The sequence below is a fragment of the Colletes gigas genome, unplaced genomic scaffold, assembly GCF_013123115.1.
Source record: "Colletes gigas isolate AHSC1104 unplaced genomic scaffold, ASM1312311v1 Colletes_gigas_Sc00102, whole genome shotgun sequence".
Taxonomy (NCBI): Eukaryota; Metazoa; Arthropoda; class Insecta; order Hymenoptera; family Colletidae; genus Colletes; species Colletes gigas.
Genome location: NW_025106728.1, coordinates 35,457 through 56,892, shown reverse-complemented (window position 1 = coordinate 56,892; position 21,436 = coordinate 35,457). Strand labels below are relative to the sequence as shown.

General features: G+C 38.4%; 3 protein-coding genes across 3 annotated transcripts; all 3 read left to right on the top strand.

The window, feature by feature from the left end:
• The first annotated feature begins 210 nt into the window (after positions 1 to 210).
• LOC122404098 (piggyBac transposable element-derived protein 4-like) lies at positions 211 to 2,108 on the top strand. Its single transcript, XM_043407993.1, has one exon. The coding sequence runs from the start codon at positions 252 to 254 to the stop codon at positions 2,082 to 2,084; it is 1,833 nt and encodes a 610-aa protein (XP_043263928.1). The 5' UTR covers positions 211 to 251; the 3' UTR covers positions 2,085 to 2,108.
• A 13,826-nt stretch (positions 2,109 to 15,934) lies between these two features.
• Positions 15,935 to 16,741, top strand: LOC122404102. The gene has a single exon (XM_043407996.1). It carries the CDS (start codon positions 15,935 to 15,937, stop codon positions 16,739 to 16,741), a length of 807 nt encoding a protein of 268 aa, XP_043263931.1.
• A 3,602-nt stretch (positions 16,742 to 20,343) lies between these two features.
• LOC122404101 lies at positions 20,344 to 20,979 on the top strand. Its single transcript, XM_043407995.1, has one exon. The coding sequence runs from the start codon at positions 20,344 to 20,346 to the stop codon at positions 20,977 to 20,979; it is 636 nt and encodes a 211-aa protein (XP_043263930.1).
• The last annotated feature ends 457 nt before the right edge of the window (positions 20,980 to 21,436 follow it).

The window sequence follows — 21,436 nt, the reverse complement described above, 5'->3', positions numbered from 1 at the left end:
CCCCGAAATAACTGCAGAAATTAATAATTATAGGGACCGCACAATTTCGGTTTCGACAGTGAAAAGGCGTCTTAACACGTTCGTTGCCCAGCGCAATTCGGTTGAGTTTCTCGCGGGGCCCAAATCCGACTGTTGGAACGCCGAAACATAAACAGAGCGATAAGCGGGAAATAGCAAGGATGTAACTCGAGTTGGCACTCGAGTAACGTTTTCGAACCTTCGATTCATAACAAAGTGTGTTTAGTTCTGAAATGGGGAGAGCGATAAGGTTTTCGGCTAGAGGACTGTCTGTGATCTCACGGCAGTTATCCCAGATCCTTCATTTAGTCAAGAAGCATACTTTATTTGAGACGCACGTCGGTGACTTTTTTATCCTCAAAATGTTCGTTGGATGTCGTAAAAATATAATTGAAAGTGAGGAGAGTAGTGATGACGAAGTAGTGAGTTTTAGAAGAAAAGTTATAAATAGAATTTCATCGAGTTCAAACTCCGATTCTGAGGAATCATATGCAAGTGAAGACCTCGACGACATTTTGGAAGAACTTGCTATAGACGAAGAAGAGCAGCTGAGCTCTGTTCATGATTTATTGGACAATATCCAGTGGAACGAGTTTGCTAACAGGCAACAGTCATTTACGTTCACCGGAAAAGATGGGCTTCTGATGGATTTGCCGTCTGATATTAGCGCAAGTGAAGTGCTTTCGCTATTCTTAGACGAAAAAGTGATAAGCCTTTTAGTCACAGAGACTAATAGATATGCAGAGCAAAAATTGCATCAACAACAAATGGCTGAGCATGCTCGACTGAACAGGTGGAAACCCACCACTTCTGCAGAAATTATAAAATTTATAGGACTGATGATTTGGATGGGTCTAGTACAGACACCGCTTGTGAAATGTTGGTCAAAGGACCCTATCTACAACTTTCCATTTCCGCGCAGCAAGATGTCCCGTAATCGTTTCGAATTACTATTAGCAAACTTGCATTTTGCAAATAACGAAACGATAGAAAAGGGTAGCAGACTTGGAAAAGTTTTGCCACTCCTAAACCTATTGACAGACAACTTTCAAAAAGTCTTTTCACCAGGTGAAAATATTATAATCGACGAAACAATGGTTCCTTGGAGGGGACGACTAATATTCAGACAATACATACCAACCAAAACTCATAAATATGGTATAAAGCTTTTCAAATTGTGCTCCACCGAAGGGTATACATGGCCTGCAAAAATATATTCTGGACGAGACATCAGCGGAAGAAGGCAAATTGGCATAGCTGAAAACGTCTGCATTGTACTTGCAGATAAATTGATAAATGAAGGAAGAACTTTGTTTGTCGACAACTTTTACACAAGCTATGAATTAGCAGCCAAATTTTTAAAATTCAAGACGCATGTCGTTGGTACTGTGCGATACAACAAAAAATTTATGCCACGTTTTGTAATGTCGTACCCATTGAAGAGAGGTGAAATGATAGCAAGAGAAGATGACAACGGTATTGTGGTGCTAAAGTGGAGGGATGTTCGCGATGTTAGGATGTTATCAACAAAACATGCACCTATTATGATTTCAACCTCGGATTCTACTCATCGCGGACGTCCTCCTAAACAGAAACCTTTGGCGATACTGGCATATAATAATGGAAAAAGTGGCATCGACAGGAGCGATCAGATGGCGTCATATGCCACAACGATACGAAAAAGTATCAAGTGGTATCGGAAATTAGCACTGCACTTGCTTTTAGGAACAAGTATAGTAAATGCTCACATCGTGTACCAGAGAGCCACAAATAAAAAAATTGAAATAAGAAAATTTCGGGAGCTCCTCGTTGCCGAATGGTTGTCCCCGGAAAATGCTACGCATAGAAATAAAACAAGGAACGTGTTCCATAAGCTAGAGATTCGTAGGAATCAGCAGGGCAAGCCTATAAGAAGGATGTGCGCTCTATGTTACCAGAAGAGAAGGCAAACTGCTGAACGTCAAGAAGCGAAAAAAAATGTAAAAAAAACTACGACCTATTGTTTCAATTGTCCAAAATACCCTCAAATGTGTTTAGAATGTTTCAACGCACACCATACGACATAGTATAATGTAATATGTTATCCTAAATATAAATTAGTAAACAGTATAGTATAATATTTATATTTCAGTGCTTATTCCATTAAATTCCTTTTAAAAATCCAACTGAAAGTACTGTAGCGGCCATTGTATAGCCACTACGCCCTTGCCAGAGTATGAATGGGAATGGAATGTAAGGATAGTTTTAAGCTTTCTATTTTTCCATTTTCCCAGGGTCTCGTGCGAGCCTGGTCGTCCTGTTAAACACTTGGCGACCAAAGCCGTGCGAGGCGTCTGTTTTCCCTCAAGGTTTCGCCTGGGCCTCGGACCACCCTGATCCGGGCCCGGCGAGCCTCTTGACTTTTATGACTCGCTTTCGCTAAACTTTTCCTATACTGAGTATTTTCCAGTTTCGTTTTTCCGTCTTTCTGTCCTGTCTCTTTTTCTCTACCTTTGCTATTAGGGTAAGAAATTGTATATATTCAGGGGACGTGAGAAGAAAGACCCCCAGTCTATTTTAGACCCGAGTCTGGCTAAGACGTCGCGCGTTTGCGAAGCCAGTGTTATTAACTTTGACCTACGTGTGGCTACACCCCCGACACCCGCGGAAATAAACTCTTTAATAATTGTTGGGGTAGATTGAGGTTTGTCACTTGAACCTCCAGCCCCCTCAGTACTATTAACTTGAATAAGAGAGCGTCACCCATATTTGGGTGACGGGGCCCCCACAGAAGCATACCCGTCACCCAGATCTGGGTGACGCGGCGACGAACGTGTTAAGGAGGGCGGTCTTAGAGGCTGTGTTGCAGTGAAAAAACCATTCTTAAAAAAACAAAATAAGAAAAAGAGGCTTCAGTGGGCTAAATGCCATAAAAATTGGGCACTGGAAGACTGGGACAAGGTGTTATGGTCCGACGAATCGAAGTTCGAGGTGTTTGGCTCCAAGCGACGTGTTTTTGTGCGCCGAAAAGTTTCTGAAAAACTAAATGACAATTGTGCAGTGCCCACAGTTAAGCATGGGGGTCGTTCTGTGATGGTATGGGGATGCTTTGGGAACAATATGACTGGAGATTTAGCAAAAATAAACGGAATTTTAAGAAAAGAAGGGTATTTGAACATTCTGAGAGAACATGCAATTCCAACTGGACATCGCATAATTGGCCACAATTTTACATTTATGCACGACAATGACCCGAAGCACACTTCTACAATATGTAGAAATTATTTACTGCAATTGCAAGAGAATTTTGAAGTGAAAATGATGGTATGGCCACCCCAATCGCCCGATTTGAATCCCATAGAAAAACTATGGGATCACATAGATAGACAAGTTCGAAAACGATGTCCCAAGTCAGAAAAACATTTGTGGGAAATCTTACATTCTGAGTGGAACCTCATTGACACAGAAATAATGAAAAAGTTAGTAGCCAGGATGCCACGACTGGTAAACGCGGTCATAAAAGCACGCGGTGGATACGTAGACGAAAAGGAAATATAATAATTTTATATAGTTATCGGTGAGATATTTAATAAATTATTACTCAAATATCTTCTCTAATACTGTACGAGCTAGAATACATGCAAAGTAATCAAATTTACCAAAGATATCATAATTTTATTCAGGTAGATATAAGAACTAAGGAAGTGTCCACATACTTAGTAACTGACCTATTACGATATACACTCCCGTCCATAAGTCACCGGACACTTACTCGTTTTCAGCAAAAGAATGATTAAAACACAGATATAACTCTCTAGCTTGATTTTATTGTTAATCTTGTAATATTTAGGTATTTTACGATAATTTCGGTATATAAAAATAGAAATAAATATTAGTTATTTAAATAAAAGTTTAAAAAAGGAACTGCATGCATAAACACTTATTTCGTTACATTTCCATTCGGTACATGTTGGGATAAATTGTTCGCTTTGGACGTTCAAAACCATCAAAGGACTATATTGGGAACATTGTAAAGAGTTTATAAACACTTTGAGAGGAGTTCTAGACTAAACAGAGATAAGCATGGAGCTGCGAAGGCGAAGTCGCTGTTTCTTCTTCATTTCAAGTTTGACAGTGCATGTGATCAGTATGAGCAGTTCTAGAAAAGAATTATCCATTCAAAAGCGTTCGAGTATTATTACTCTTGCTAAAGAAGGCTATTCTGTGCGGGAAATTGCAATAAAAACTAAAATTCCGAAATCAACAGTGCATGATACAGTGAAAAAATTAACAGAGACTAATACTTTTGAATATAAAAAACGAACTGGACGGCCCAAAAAAACAACAGAAAATGAAGACCGCTATATACAAACGTTAAGTAAACGAAACAGGAGGATGACATCAACAGAAATTGCGGCAGAAGTTAACAAAGATCGAGAGGATCCAATTGGTACGACAACAGTTAAGCGGCGTCTTTTGCAAGCAGGGCTTCGCGGGTGTGTTGCAGTTAAAAAACCGTTATTAAGGACTCAAAATAAGAGAAAAAGGCTGCAGTGGGCAAAATTACATAAAGATTACACTGCTGAAGATTGGGAAAAGGTGTTGTGGACCGATGAGTCGAAGTTTGAGGTGTTTGGTACAAAACGACGAATCCATGTGCGTAGGAAACAAAGTGAAAAATTAATTCCCGATTGTATTGTACCAACCGTTAAGCATGGGGGTCAGTCTGTAATGGTATGGGGTTGTTTTGGGGCAAATCAAACTGGCGATTTAGTGCAAATCGAGGGAATATTAAAGAAAGAACAATATTTGCAAATTTTACATGACCATGCAGTGCCGTCTGGAAAACGCTTAATAGGACGAAACTTTATATTTATGCAGGACAATGATCCCAAACACACCGCAAAAATTTGTGCAAATTATTTAAAAGACCTAGAAAATAATCATGAATTGAAAATTATGGTATGGCCTCCGCAATCACCCGATCTTAATCCAATAGAGAAATTATGGGAAGAAATAGACAGAAACGTACGCAAAGTGTGTCCAAAATCAAAAAAGCATTTATGGGAACTATTACAAAAAAGTTGGACAACAATAAATCCAGAAAAATTAAAAAAATTACTCGACAGGATGCCACGACTAGTCCAAGCAGTGATAGCCGCACGCGGCGGATATATTGACGAAAAGAAAATATAAGACATTTCGGTAAGATATTTGACATTTCTCCACTACTTCTTTATCGTAAAATACCTAAATATTACAAGATTAACAATAAAATCAAGCTAGAGAGTTGTATCTGTGTTTTAATCATTCTTTTGCTGAAAACGAGTAAGTGTCCGGTGACTTATGGACGGGAGTGTATACCACCGGAACATCATGATTTCTTCAAATCCCTTTCACACGCACAAAATGTAGATGAGTAGTAAATTGTTTTGCAATAAATTTATGTTCGTAATTTTGTACGTTATGTAGTTAAAAAATGTTTTGAATGGCATAAATTATGTTTCCAAAGTGTTTTAAAGATATGTAAAATAAATTCAGTATTGTTTTTTTTTCAATTTGAAGCATCTTAAATTATGTTGAATGGACTTGGGCGCCTTCAAATTTTATAATGAATCTGGTTGTGTAAGAGAATGTTTGCCTTGTATGCAAGTTGCGAATATTCACACGGTATGTACGTTGCGCAGGGAGATCGTTGTTACACCGAGAGGCCGATGTTTGAATGAGGATTGATTAGAAAGTTGTACTCCGAGACGGACATTGTGACAAGCAAATAAACTAATATTGTTTCAAATAAATTAATTTGGTTCTTTTACAGTTGTTAATTTTGAAAGTGGCCTAACTCCATTCTTGATAAGAAAACGCATATTATTCACTTAATAATTGTCACTATTTTAATAGGAACTATAAATTTAACACCCTTAGATACACTTAAGCAGTATGACTCATTAGTATCCTATACGTATATTTTTAAATTCATTGAAACGCAAACCTTTAAATATCTCGATTTGAAGATAAACGGACTTACAAGGAACCATCGCGAACGGTCCGGCTTTGATTTTGATGAAACTGTGTACACTTATAAAGCAGCCAAAAATAATCGACACGTATTTTTTTTTAGCTGCGGTAACTCGAGTTTAAGGGGTGAAACCACCCCTTGAAGTTTTGGCTCGAAACGGCTATCTCGAAAACGGAAAGACATACAAAAAAATTGTTAATGGGCGAGGTTGATGGGTTCTTATGTACAATAACATGGTGTTAAAAAATTAAAAAAAATACCATTTGTTTATAACAAAAAAAAATTTATTAACTTCATTTTTCATTTTATTGAAATTTTCATAATGACAAAAAATGACGAGCATTTTATTCCAAATCCATTGGTATGCGATTTTTTAAAATTGCCTCCTACAGTTTTGCAGATTTTGATGATTTACATCTTGCGCGCACATCCATTATGGTAGTAGCCGTTCTAACTTTGATTTTAATGAAGCACTGTAGGCTTGCACTACTTCTAGAGGACAAAATCGGGAAAAAGACAAGAATACCAATTTGTTGATGGAGGCTTCGTTAAGAAATTATTAACGTTTAAAGTTCCGCCCGTACTGAATTTTTTTCTCCGAAATGCCCAAGATTTCGGGGTAATGTGTAATGACCAAAAATGATTGTAATCGACCCCTGCAACCGAAAATAATTTTTTCAGAACGGTTTGAAATTTTTTAATTTTGTTGAAAAATTTCACACATTCTCGAATTTTTTTCTCAAAAGTGCGTAGGATTTCGGGGGTATATATATTGACCAAAAATGATTGAAATTGACTCCCGCAAATGAAAATAATTTTTTTAGAACGATTTGAAATTTTTTTTTCGCTGAAAAATTTAGGCACCTTACGCCCTGTCGATTTTTCTTAAAAAATCGTTTTTGATTTTTAGTAATTTCGTTTATCGCCCAACAGAAATGTTGTCTAATACTTTTTTGTAGGTACCTATGAGCTCTACTTCAGAAAAAAGTTTCATTGAAATATATTCACTATTGCAGGAGTTACGGTTGTTTGAAAGTTGGACCATTTTTATGGAGTTTTTTTCATTTTCCGGCGTTAAGGATCAACATTTTGATTTTTTTTAGAATTTCTACATATTCTTTACCAAAATACGCATAGTTTGCCGTTTGAAACAGTAAAATCGTTCAATCCGTTCAGAAGTTATGACGTTTTAAAGATACGCAAGAAATTTTCGAGTGCCATTTCTGGCCTCACATTAGATTTTCGCTAAGGAATTTTTTTCTCGAAAGTGCGTAGGATTTTAAGGGTATGCCTATTCACCAAAAATGATTGTAATTTACCCCTGCATCTAAAAATAATTTTTCCAAAACGATTTGAAATTTTTTTTCGCCGAAAAATTTAGGCACCCCGTCGATTTTTCTTAAAAAATGGTTTTTGATTTTTAGTAATTTTGTTTAACGCCCAACAGAAATGTTGTCTAATACTTTTTTGTAGGTGCCCATGACCTCTACTTCAGAAAAAAGTTTCATTGAAATATATTCACTATTGTAGGAGTTGAGGATAGGCTGTTTGAAGATTGGACCATTTTTATGGGGTTTTTCTCATTTTGCGGGGTCAAGGATCAACTTTTTGATTTTTTTTAGAATTTCTACATATTCTTTACCAAAATACGCATAGTTTGCCGTTTGAAACAGTAAAATCGTTGAATCCGTTCAGAAGTTGTGACGTTTTAAAGATACGCAAGAAATTTTCGAGTGCCATTTCTGGCCATAAATTACATTTTCGATTAGGAATTTTTTTCTCGAAAGTGCGTAGGATTTCGTGGGTATATGTATTGACCAAAAATGATTGTAATTGGCCCCCGCAACCGAAAATAATTTTTTTTTTTTCGCTGAAAAATTTAGGCACCTACGCCCTGTCGATTTTTCTTAAAAATTCGTTTTTTGTTTTTAGTAATTTTGTTTGACGCGCTATAGAAAAGTTGTTTAATACTTTTTTGTAGGTACCTATGAGCTCTACTTCAGAAAAAAGTTTCATTGAAATATATTCATTATTGTAGGAATTATGGCTGTTTGAAGATTGGACCATTTTTATGTGGTTTTTCTCATTTTGCGGGGTCAAGGATCAACTTTTTGCATATTTTTGGAATTTCTACTTATTCTCCACTAAAATACGCGTAGTTTGCTTTTTGAAACATTAAAATCGTCCAAGCCGTTCAGGAATTATGACGTTTTAAAGATTTGCTTGAAATTTCAGTGAAACATATCAATGGTATGGTCAGACATAATATTTTCGGTAAAGAATTTTTTTTCTCAAAAGTGGGTAGGATTTCGGGGGTATATCTATTCACCAAAAATGATTGTAATTGAGCCCCCGCAACCGAAAATAATTTTTTCCTGGAGGATTTGAAATTTTTTAATTTAATTTTTTAATAACTTTTTAACGAAGGCTCAATCAACAAATTGGTATTCTTGTATTTTTCCCGATTTTGTCCTCTAGAAGTAGTGCAAGCCTACAGTGCTTCATTAAAATCAAAGTTAGAACGGCTACTACCATAATGGATGTGCGCGCAAGATGTAAATCATCAAAATCTGCAAAACTGTAGGAGGCAATTTTAAAAAATCGCATACCAATGGATTTGGAATAAAATGCTCGTCATTTTTTGTCATTATGAAAATTTCAATAAAATGAAAAATTAAGTTAATAAATTTTTTTTTGTTATAAACAAATTGTATTTTTTTAAATTTTTTAACAGCATGTTATTGTACATAAGAAACCATCAACCTCGCCCATTAACAATTTTTTTGTACGTCTTTCCGTTTTCGAGATAGCCGTTTCGAGCCAAAACTTCAAGGGGTGGTTTCACCCCTTAAACTCGAGTTACCGCAGCTAAAAAAAAAATACGTGTCGATTATTTTTGGCTGCTTTATAAGTGTACAAAGTTTCATCAAAATCGAAGCCGGACCGTTCGCGATGGTTCCTTGTAAGTTGTAAGCAAAAGCCTTGACTGTTTATGAAGGGTGTGATTCTACATCCGCTGGTTTTATGAGTTTACTGTTCCGCTGCAATATATTGAAATACACTGTTTAATACGTTTTATGAGTTCTCTTACGAATCAATTTTATATTCCTTATCCTTGCGAATTTTTCATTCCCTTCAGTTTACTACTTCTTTAGACATTTCCAACCAATAGAAGAAGTTTCTTTGTTTCGAAAGAAACCAATCATATCTTCTGAAAGATTCCTTCAAAAAGTGGAAAACAGTATTTGAATCAGAACTCGTCAGATCTTTGAACTGTGCAGTAGTCTTACATTCACTTTCGTTCATTCATTCAAAATGTCGTTTGGTGTTGAGGAGAAAATAGAGCTTGTGCGATTGAGAGGTGTTGGGCACGTCTTGTCATACCGGGAAGTGAGTGAAATTTTTCATCGACGGCATCCGAATCTACCAAAACCACATCCAATGATGGGTAAAGCTTCCATTTTCACTTACTAAAACACTATTAGATATTGAATCTTTAATCCTTTCCTTGTGTATTGATAAAGCACGGTAATGAATCTAATAAAAAGACGATATGATATTTTTATTTGTTCTTGCATGATGTATAAACATAATAATGATAGAATTATATATTCAGTGTTATACAGTTTTTCTTTAAAGTTATTTTTCGCACTCGTGTTTACATAAAATCACTCAATTTTCAGATAAAAAGAATATGTGACCGCTTTGAAATAATTGGTTCGCTACATGAGCGAGAGGTGACCAGGCGAAACACTGTTTCTGGTGAAAGCCTTTCACATGAGGTGCATGTATTAGCAGTCATTAATCAAACCCCGACAGCATCACTTCGGGCATTATCAGTGAGCTGCGGGGTATCAAAATCCGCAGTTCATAGAATCCTCAAAAAACATAATACGAGGCCGTGCAAGCCAATCAATATACACAAATTATTCGACAGGGATTTCGAACCTCGATTGGAATTTGCGAGATGGGTTGCGGGAAATCTGGCGGAGGACAGTAATTTCCTGAGACATTTATTACTAACCGATGAGTGTATATTTTCAACCAACGGGCAAATATGCCATCAGAATGCCCGAATGTGGGCAACAAAAAATCCTCTTTGGAAAAGGGAAGTAAATCACCAATATCGAAGCTCGATTATGGTGTGGTGCGGTTTATTTAATCGAAAAGTTTACGGGCCATATTATTTTGAAGGGTCCGTGACAGCCAACACGTATCTGGCGTTCTTAGAAAGTTATATTTCCAGCGTTTTGGACGGCATACCACTTGCTGAGAGAAAAAATATGTGGTTCCAACAGGATGAAGGTCCCCCACATTACGCATCATCTGTGCGGGCATGGTTAAATGAACACTTTCCACAAAGATGGATCGGCCGTGGTGGGCCAATTGCTTGGCCACCGAGATCACCAGACCTGTCATCATGTGATTTTTTTCTGTGGGGTTATATTAAACAACAAATTTACAAAACACCAGTACGAAGCACCGCAGATTTAAAAGAAAGAATTAAAACTGCATGTGAAAGTATTCCAAGGGATGTATTAATGAACGTGGAGAAAGAATTTATGAAACGCATAGAAATATGTACAGTCGCGTCGGTATTTATGTTGACGCTGTTGTATTTCTGGTATTGACAATATTGTTCCATAATTTAAACACTTGTACGCGTCCTTCCGTACATTCTGACATTGTTTACATTATGTACAAGAAATGCCTCAGTATACCAGTGAGTGTCAAAGCGAAAACACCGCGTACAATCAAATAACAGTCAATCTGTAAAAATATTTCCTAAATTTGGTTCGCCGGAAAGTAAGTTGACGTAATCAAGTTTTTATTTCATTAATAAAATTTTGCTATTAAACGCGCATTTAATAATTTGATAATGTATTTAGTCTCTTATATAATGTTTTTTTTTGTTATGTATTGTTATTGTTAAGAATTGGTTACTTGTAGCATGCCGAAAATACGGGAATTACACGAGTCTGAAAGATTATTAATTTATAAAAGAAGGAGAGAAGGCCAAAGTTTGCAACAGATTGCCACAGATTTTGGGATATCAAAGGAAGGGGGTGCGAAAAATGTATAAAAAGATAGAGACTACTGGGAAACCTGAAAATTTAGTTAGAACGGGAAGAAAAAGGAAAACAACTTCCCGTCAGGATCGAGAAATTGTTAAAATAACAAAAAAGGAACCATTTATTACTGCCAAACAGATCAAAGAAGATTTAAATTTGCCAATAGGGACCACTCAAATAAAATCCCGTTTATACGAAGCTGGGTTGCATGGTCGAATATCTAGGAAGAAGCCACACATTTCCGAAACAAATGCTCGCAAACGTTTAAATTTTGCAAAAGAGCATTTTAATAAACCGACTGCATTCTGGGAATCCATAATTTGGAGTGATGAGTCAAAATTTGAATTATAATCAAACAAACGAAGGAAATATGTGTGGAGAAAAAAAGGAGAAGCTTTTAAACAAAATGTTATCACCTCCACCGTGTTTCACGGTGGAGGGTCTATAATGTTATGGGGCTTATAATGTTATGGGGCTGCTTCAACAATGAAAATGTAGGAAAATTAACAGTTATTGATGGTATATTAACAGCAGCGAAATACATCGATATTCTAAAAGAAAATTTGTTTCCATCAATTCAAAAATTTGGGCCAGATACAGGATACATATTCCAACACGACAACGATCCGAAACATACTGCAAAGATCGTTAAAAAATTTATCGACGAAAACAATATATTGCTGCTTTCTTGGCCACTGCAGAGCCCTGATTTAAATCCGATTGAGCACTTATGGGACGAACTCGATCGAAAAATACCAAAATCGGACCGCTATACAAAACCAAAATTGATAGCCGCACTAAAAACGGCATGGGATGAAATACAGCCCAAAACGTTAAAAAAATTAATACACAGTATGCCAAATCGTTTACTGGAAGTAATTAAAGCCAAAGGGTATCAAACTGCTTATTAAATATTTTTTTTACTGTTACTTATAGAATTATAATTTACTTTATAACCATTGTCAATTTACTTTCCGATAGACGTTCATTAGAAAATATTTGTTAATGCTATTGTTACTCAAATGAACATAATTAATAAGGTGACATTATTTACTTAAGACACGAATAAATTTATTTTGTAAACATTTCGTATTTTATTTATTTTTATTGTATCCTTTTACGGCTATTTTATAAAAATGATAAGTGTCAACTTAAATACCGACGCGACTGTATTTCAAACAGCGGGAGACATGTGGAATGAATTTCTTGTATAATAAAATATTTTCATAAATTAAAATTAAGTTATGTCTTTATACCTACCTTCAGCTAAAACATTTAAATGAATGTTCCAATCATCCAAATTATTAGCGACATCACCATCCTCGATGCGACAAACTTAAATCGTGATGGGCAATACTTTTCATGTTTCTGACTCTTCGGGCCTGCCGTTCCGAGCGTAGACCCCTTGCTATCGGTTTCAACAGGCGGAGTCAAACAGCGCAACAATAGGGCCGCTTTTATGACTTGCCACTCAAGCCGAGACGTCTTCGCCGAAAATCAGTAAATTTCCAAGCGCTATAGCTTGAAAACTAATGAATATCGGGTAAATAAATTGCAGGTTAATGAATTCGTCTTGAAAAACACTATCGCATGATCCAAAAAAAAATATATAGCTCCATTTAAAAAACGAAACTTCATCATCGTATCTTTGAAATTAATAACATAAATAAAATTTCCGTTTACGCCAGAATAAAGATCCTATTTTATCCTGCAATTTTCATATAAACAATTTTTCCGTATCATCAATAGTTATTGCAGTATCGCGACTGTCACACTTTAGCTGGGACACCCTGTATACAACACCTGCGTACGCCCAATCCTAACATACGGAGCAGAAATCTGGTGCACCACAGCCAACACACACCTGTCCAGGATTCAGATAATACAGAATAAGTATCTCCGCATCATTCTAAACAAACCTCTTTCACCAGAGAATCGCCACACAACTGCTTCATTGCATGAGGAAGCACAAATAGAATATATTCGCGAGCATGTCATGAAGCTGGCCGCTGCAGCTCAAATCTCCAACCTACATCACCCGAATCCCCTAATAGCCACTCTAGGGAACTATGACCCCATCACCGTCCCACTAAAAACGCGGATAAAAACACCCAGACTCATCCTAAACTAGCAACCCCCACTATCAAACTAACCGCATGACGCATGAAAACGAGGTTTTTGAAAGTTTTCCCTCGAGCCTGAACGCATGAAATACCACAACCCCACACTAACATAAATATATACCAGGCACTAACAATTATTCTAAATGCAGGTTATAGGGCCCCCAGCCCCAGGTACTGCACAAAAAAAAAAAAAAAAAAAAAAGCCTACGAGAAAATTATGGCTGTTTAACGCGTCCATCACGCGCCACTTTTGGAATCCGAACCGCGCCTGCCGATATCCGGCCCTCCGTATTCGGGAGTTTCTCGGGCCCTCGCCCACGCCTACCGAGGCTACAGTGACTCTGGTTGTCTCAGGCTACTGCCTGTATGTGTCGTTCAAGTGTAACGTGAATTTATGTATGTTTTGTGAATAATAGTTGATTAGCCGCAAGGCCGAAAACAATTTGCTGCGAACTCATTCACGCCTAAACGACTCGGCCATCCCGTTCCCGTGGAGCGTGCGAACAGTTATCGAACCACAAGGATTGTTCCATAAATCATATTGGCAGCTCTGGTAAAATGGAAATTGACGCTATTATTGAAATGTTTTCACGTTCTATGGAGAAACATGGCGTAAAGTGCCTAACATACATTGGAGACGGAGATAGCAAAACATTCAAAGGTATTTTGAATGCTAATCCGTATACAGATGAAAAACAAGTTGTGAAAAAGGAGTGCGTAGGTCATGTGGAAAAGAGGGATGGGCACGAGACTTCGCAACATTAAAAAAAAACACAAGGGAATCGGTGGAAAGGGACACGGTAAACTAACTGAAAAAGTCATTGGTGAATTGACGAAATTCTATGGCTTAGCCATACGACGGCATCCTGATTCAATAGATGATATGAAAAGAGAGATTTGGGCTTCTTTTTATCACTGCAGTTCTTCTGATGATAATCCGCAGCACGATTATTGTCCGAAGGGTGAAATCAGCTGGTGCAAGTGGCATAAAGCAGAAGCTTTGGGACTCCTCAAGAATTTTAACCACTCTAGGAGTTCCTTTAAAAAGTCAAGTTTTAGAAACAATTAAACCGATTTACGAAGATTTATCAAAAGATGATTTATTAATCAGATGCTTGGGAGTTGAGACCCAAAATAATAACGAATCATTGAATTCCCTAATTTGGACATTCGCCCCAAAACACATTCATTCTGGGCCTAAGGTGGTTGAAATAGCTACTTTTTTGGCAGTTATCATTTTTAACGATGGATTTGAAGGAGTATTAAAAATTATGGAAACAATGGGATTGAAAATTGGCACCAATTCTTGCACATATTCTACGCACCGTGACAACGCTCGCCTGTACCGCTCCGAACGAAAATCGTCTGACTTCGTCAAAAAATCTCGGATTCAAAACCGAGAAGAAAATTCACTTCTGCATGACTTCCAGGAAGAAACTGAAGGTGTACTGTATGGTCCAGGCATTGCAGATTAATGGTAAGTAAAATTATCTTTGTGTCATACGTACTTGAACTTCGAACGCGTTTTTCTCGAACCGCATTTTTTTGAAGCGGCGCCCACGATATCTCAAAAAGTCTTCAACCGATTTCGCTATAATTTTGTACACATCTTTCATACACCTCTAGTTTCCGTGTGAACTAGGATAATTGAAATATTTTACTAATTTCTTGTTCTTTAGCTTTCAAGGTTGAAAAAAAAATACGAATAATTGACTTTTTTTTTAAAAACTTTGTCAAATATTCAAATTTGAATATTTTTATTTAATTCTAGTTCACACGATAGCCATAGATCTACATATTAAAATGCTATTTGATTTTTCAATTTCAGATGAATAAAAAATCATGGGTGCCATCCGCCAACATTTTTTATACATGATCATCATTCCAGTGCTATAAAGCTAATTATTGTTATTATCATGCTTTACAAAAATTTGTAAACAAAGTTCAATAATTAATACACTCGATATAAAAGTTATAACTTTATGTGTTTCTATTTGATGGAGTTTGCCACAGATGGCACTAGCGTCATTAGAGTTGTAGGGATATTGGCGCCACAAGCGCAAATTCCCCTAGACCCGCGTCTAGTGATCGCTCCGACGAGGTTGGCACCTCCGACCTCGGGCGATGGAAAACGGGGAGAGAACAAAACTCTCTCGTCGACTCGCCACCGATCGAGCAGGACGCGTTCGTCTTGTGCGCTTGATCGGTCATCATTGTTGTAGACTAAATACATAGTGTTACGGTTACACCCACGTGTACCAGTTATTGAGTTGCCCATCTCCTTCCTAAGAACGCAAAGCAGAGTAGGCTGCCAACTGGTACCGCGTCAGTGCGTGGCACCCTAAATCCTACAGAGTGTGGCGGCTAACGTCACAGGAGTAACAAGCGCCATCTAGTTAAGTTCCTACTCTAGTTAGTTTTAGTTAGTTTAAGTAAAAGTCACTAGTTTGTAGTATTTAGATTTAAGTTGGCGCACCCCCCTTGGTACATGGCCCAAGGGATGAAAAGGGCCCAGTTCTGTTCGACGCCCTCGAGAAGACAGAAGCATATAAAAACCGAAGCGTGTATTCGAAATAAAAGTCTTTGTGAACGCAATCGTATTAAGTGTATATATTGAAGACTCTCCCAGCAGATACCTATCCACCACATTGGTGCCGAAACCTCGGTTTTGCTTTGAAATTTAATTTTGTTTCGTGGGTGTAAAAAAAAAGGGAAATAAGAAGATGCCCAACGACGCAGATAATGACGCCATGACGACCAGCGTGCGTCCGGAAATCCAAGCTCACGAGTTTAGAAACGTGAAACTTCCACCTTTTTGGAAGGAGGAACCACGATTGTGGTTCACCATGTTGGAGAAAGAATTCGCGGCATATAGTGTAAGAGCCGATGCCGTAAAAAGCTCTGCCATAATTAGAAATCTCGACGTGGCAACGATGAAGATAGTTTTGGACGTTATCGAGGCCCCGCCTTTAATCGATCGTCTGGCAAAATCGGACGAGGCAAATTTAAGGAGGTTGCTGACCGGCATGGAGCTCGGCAACAAAAAGCCGTCGGAATTGTTGCGTGAAATGACGCAGCTTGCGGGGAAAAGTGTTGGCGAAGACGCACTGCGTACATTGTGGATCCAGCGTCTTCCAGCAAGGGTACAGGACATTCTGGCAGTAGTCGACGATGCGCCATTAGATCGTCAGGCGAAATTGGCCGACAAAGTGTCGGAACGCTCAGCAATGGCGGGGGTGGCCGCCATTTCTGACGACGCTTACACCCCACCCGAAACGAGAGACGCCAGGCCCAGAGTTCAAGATGGCGAAGTGGCCGCCATGGCCAGGCGGCTATCCCGACTCGAGGCCCAACTGAGAGGACGCTGGCGTAACAACAGCCGAGGGCGTTTCCAGCGGAACAGGAGCAATTCGCGAGGCAGAAATAATCCCAACGGTTTCTGTTATTATCACGGTAGATTCGGTGCAGAATCCACGAGGTGCAAGAAACCATGCGCCTGGACAGGGCCGGATAAACAACAGGGAAACTAGAAAGGCCGTCGCTAGTTGAGGCATTGGGAGAGTCTTCAATATATACACTTAATACGATTGCGTTCACAAAGACTTTTATTTCGAATACACGCTTCGGTTTTTATATGCTTCTGTCTTCTCGAGGGCGTCGAACAGAACTGGGCCCTTTTCATCCCTTGGGCCATGTACCAAGGGGGGTGCGCCAACTTAAATCTAAATACTACAAACTAGTGACTTTTACTTAAACTAACTAAAACTAACTAAAGTAGGAACTTAACTAGATGGCGCTTGTTACTCCTGTGACGTTAGCCGCCACAAGAGTGTGGGGTCGAGACTTATGGTCTCGTCCGCACAAGAGTATAGGGGCGCAGTTTCCCGTCAAGTGCGAATCCGCCGTAAGGCTGCGCGCGCAGCGCAGCAGGGCGAAAGCGCGTCCTCCCAAAAATGCAAGAACGCTCAAGTCACTGCTTGGTAAGAACTTCGCGAAGAAGCACCTCAAAAAGATAAAGATTAAAACTCCTGTTGCTAGACAAAGACTTGTACGCCTAGCGTTAATAAAGTAATAGGGGAGACCGGGGCTAGTTGACTAATGGGGTTAGTTGACTAATTGCCTTTAATTTTTATATTATAAAATGCATGCGGCTGCAATCGATGTTTTGAAACATATGAATGTCTAAACCATCATGTAGTTTGTTACCGTGACAATATTTTGCATTTTACATCAGTGAGAGCGAAATATTAAAAAACGATAGCGGTAAGTAAATATTTTCCTTCTGACAATTTATAAATTTTTATCTAGTAAGTACAGCTTAATATTTTTTTTATAAATATTTAACAGAAGTGTGATGTGTTGGCTATAATTTGCAGTTTTTACATTATTCAATGCGTAAAGGTTATCGATATAAAGCAACCAAAATGTTAAAGATGTCGAATGGGACTATTTGACTAATCATGTTCGGGGTTATTTGACTTAGTCAACTAACCCCGGATATTGTTTTTGTTTTATTTGTATTTTGCTTTGCCCATTATAATTATCAATTTCTTTCAGGCATCAACATGAGGAATTACAAACGAAAAACTGATAAGGGAAAAACACCGACAGATATTATTTTGCGGGCAGTCAAAATCGTTATAAATGAATTTAGAAGCATTAATAGCGTCGCTAAAGATTTTTTAATTTCACAAAAAACGCTTGAACGCTATGTTAAAAAGGCGAAATTAACAACCGTTGAAATTGCATTAAACCGTGTTGGTTATTTTAATGGGAGACAAGTTTTTTCTCAAGAAGCAGAGAATCTTTTATCTGACTATTTAAAACAATCATCGGATATTTATTACGGATTGACGCCGAAGCAATTTAGAAAATTTGCTTATGAATATGCAGTTTCGAATAAACTTCAAATTCCAAATAATTGGGCCAAGAATAAAATGGCAGGGCCAGATTGGTATGCTTCTTTTATTAAACGAAACAATAGCTTATCTTTAAGATGCCCACAAGCAACAAGCTTATCAAGAGCCACCTCATTTAATAAAACAAACGTAGAAATGTTTTTTTCAAATTTAAACATAGTGTATAATCGACTTAGTCTTGAAGGTAAGGATATATGGAATGTTGATGAGACGGGTATAACCACAGTGCAAAAGCCAGATAAAATTATAGCTCGACGTGGCTTTAAACAGATTGGTAAATTAGTGTCAGCCGAAAGAGGAACACTTGTAACCCTCACTGTTGCTGTATCCGCAAGTGGAAACACAATTCCTCCTTTTTTTATTTTTCCACGAGTGAATTACCGGAATCATTTTATTAGCGACGCGCCTACCGGAAGCTTGGGTGATGCCAATCCATCTGGATGGATGAAGGAAGAATACTTTGTAAAATTTATTAAGCATTTTGTTCATCACACGAAATGCACGAAGGAAAGGCCCATCCTTTTGTTGCTCGATAATCACGATTCTCACCTTTCGATAACCGCTTTAGATATTTGTAAAGAAAATGGCATCACGGTTTTAACGTTTCCACCGCATTGTTCGCACAAATTGCAACCATTAGATAGAAGTGTTTATGGACCACTAAAAAAATATACCAATTCTGCTATTGATAATTGGATGGTAAATAATCCTGGTAAAACATTTTCTATATATGACATACCTGGAATTATAAAAACAGTTTTACCATTAGCTGCAGCTGCTACACCAGTGAATATAATGGCTGGCTTTCAAAAAACCGAAATTTGCCCTTTTAATGATAACATTTTTTCTGATAGTGATTTTTTAACTTCATATGTAACAGACAGACCTGCTCCCATCAATGAAAATACTGAATTGATAATTGACACTGAAGAGCTACCTACAGTAAACGCAAATGTAAATGAATGTCCACCTGACGCGAAAGAAGATGAAAATAAAATCAATAAAAACGAAGAAGGAAATAAAACATTCAGTCCAGAAGAAGTAAGACCATTTCCGAAAGCAGCTGCACGACAGAATACTAGAAAACCGAGAAGAAAGAGACGCAGTGCCATTTTGACGGATACACCGGTAAAAGAAGCACTGAAACAAGAAAAAGAAAAAATTAAAGAAAAGAAATGCCCGCGAGAAAGAAATATAATTGTAAGAGACAGGACAAAAAGCGCACGAAAATCTCTTTTTCGGAAATTAAGTACCACAGCATCCACATCATCCAACAGAGATCCGATTTCAGTATCAGAAGATGATACTGAATGTTTAATATGCGACGAACTGTAGAGTAAGAGCGTTCGTGGTGATAAGTGGGTGCAATGCACACGTTGCAGCAAATGGGCTCACGAGAAGTGTATCGGTTTAAATAAAATATTTTACGTTTGTATAAATTGCAATTCAAATGACGATTTATAAATAAAATTCAGCGTTATAATTAATATGTATAAAAAATAAATGTTGTTTGTTTATTAGTTTTTGTTTAAAACTTAAAAGTAAATGTCAAGTCAACTAACCCCGTCGTATAAGTCAACTAACCCCAAAGCCGGGGTTTGTTGACTTATTGCTCACACCTGCATAAATGTGATAAAAACTACAACTTAGATTTAATCAAAGCGGCTTTAAAAATTACACTGTATACCTTAGTAAATGTGTAAACTATTGGTATACAATAAGTGAATAAAATAACAATGGTTCATTTATAATAATTAAATATGTTAAAAGTTAGTCAACCAGCCCCGGTCTCCCCTACTCGTTATTGTTGTTGTTGTTACATACACGTGTTCAGTTATTTCGAATATTAATATCCGTGGTCGTAGGGGTGGGCCTACGAACGCACGCGCATAATACGTGGAAACGAACCACGTGCGTCAAGTAAGCATAAACCCACAACTGGTGACCCCGACGAGTCTTCACCGTCGAATTGTCAAAGAACTGAACGAGTCAGATCGAGGATCCAGAGGATCCAGAGCAGGGGGGTGCAACCGACGCCATTGGACGCACGTGTCGCTGGATCAGCGTTCCACATCGTGGGGACACCTCGGCGTGCAGCGCAGAGGAACGTGGACCAGGACACGGGGAACGAGTTCCGGCCAAGCGGCAAAAGGAAGCAGAGGGCTGCGTGGAGCGTCAGGAGAAGCGGAGCAAGGTGAGCTAAGGGCAGCAAGATGGCGGTGAACAACGCCACAAGCGACGGCCATCTTGGAAGCGTCGATTCTTACCGCGTCCCCAAGATTCCGAAATTTTTTCGCGACGATCCGATGCTGTGGTTTTTGCAAGTCGAGGCTACGTTCAATACCGCGCGGATAACAGATGCGAGAACGCGGGTAGATTACCTCGTCGCGGCGTTAGATCCGGAGGTCGTATCCTCCATCAGGGACTTATTAACGGGGCCACGATCGGACGATATATACGATCTCGTGAAAACGCGTATTATGTCGGCGTACGCGGCATCGGCGGAAAGCCGGCTCCGGCAATTATTAAAAGGGCAGGTTACTACAGAAGGGAAACCGTCGCAAATACTATACCGGTTGCGTGCCCTGGACGACGGTCGATGCGACGACGAGGTGATGCGCTCGATTTTCTTAGAGCAGATGCCAGAAATGGTGAAAACAATATTAGTAGCGGCAAAAGTGCCGAAATTGCAAGACCTCGCGGAAATGGCGGATAGAATATGCGAGTCTACTTCGCAAAGCAGCCACGTCGCCGCATCGGTCAATGTGAGGGATCGGTCAAACCGCGATCCGATGGAGGCGAAGCTCGACAGACTGACCGACGCACAGTGGGGTATTTGCCCGATCTAGCTGGCCAAAAGTCAGTTTAGTCAAACTCATTGTAGGCAAAAATAACTTTTTACCTGAAAAAGGTAAGTACCTGGGATGTCATAAACTGCAATTTTGTCGCCTTCACGCTAGCAGTCGTAGCATTTGATCAGTTTGAACTTGAGCGTGTTGAACAGCGAACGTGTGTTTCATTGTTACTTTCTACGGCATCAGAGTTTCAAAGTTATCATTTTTTTGTTTAAAAGATATTTATAAGCAATAAATTATGGATTCTTGTGAAGCAGGTAAGTGTGCATAAATGTCAAGCATTTTAATTAAAATTTCGTTTATTTTCATATAGTTAAAGAGCGTTGAAAAAAGGAATTTTTTACTCAATTTTAGAGACACTATTATCATAACTCGAAGAGTATTGTCATACTTCAGGGTGCGTCCCGACTTTCATTTTTTTTTAACATTCAAGGGAAAGGCTTTAACATTA

Excerpts from the sequence above, each read along its gene's own strand:
- LOC122404098 (XM_043407993.1), top strand. The coding sequence starts at position 252 with ATGGGGAGAGCGATAAGGTTTTCGGCTAGAGGACTGTCTGTGATCTCA.
- LOC122404101 (XM_043407995.1), top strand. The coding sequence starts at position 20,344 with ATGGCGGTGAACAACGCCACAAGCGACGGCCATCTTGGAAGCGTCGAT.
- LOC122404102 (XM_043407996.1), top strand. The coding sequence starts at position 15,935 with ATGCCCAACGACGCAGATAATGACGCCATGACGACCAGCGTGCGTCCG.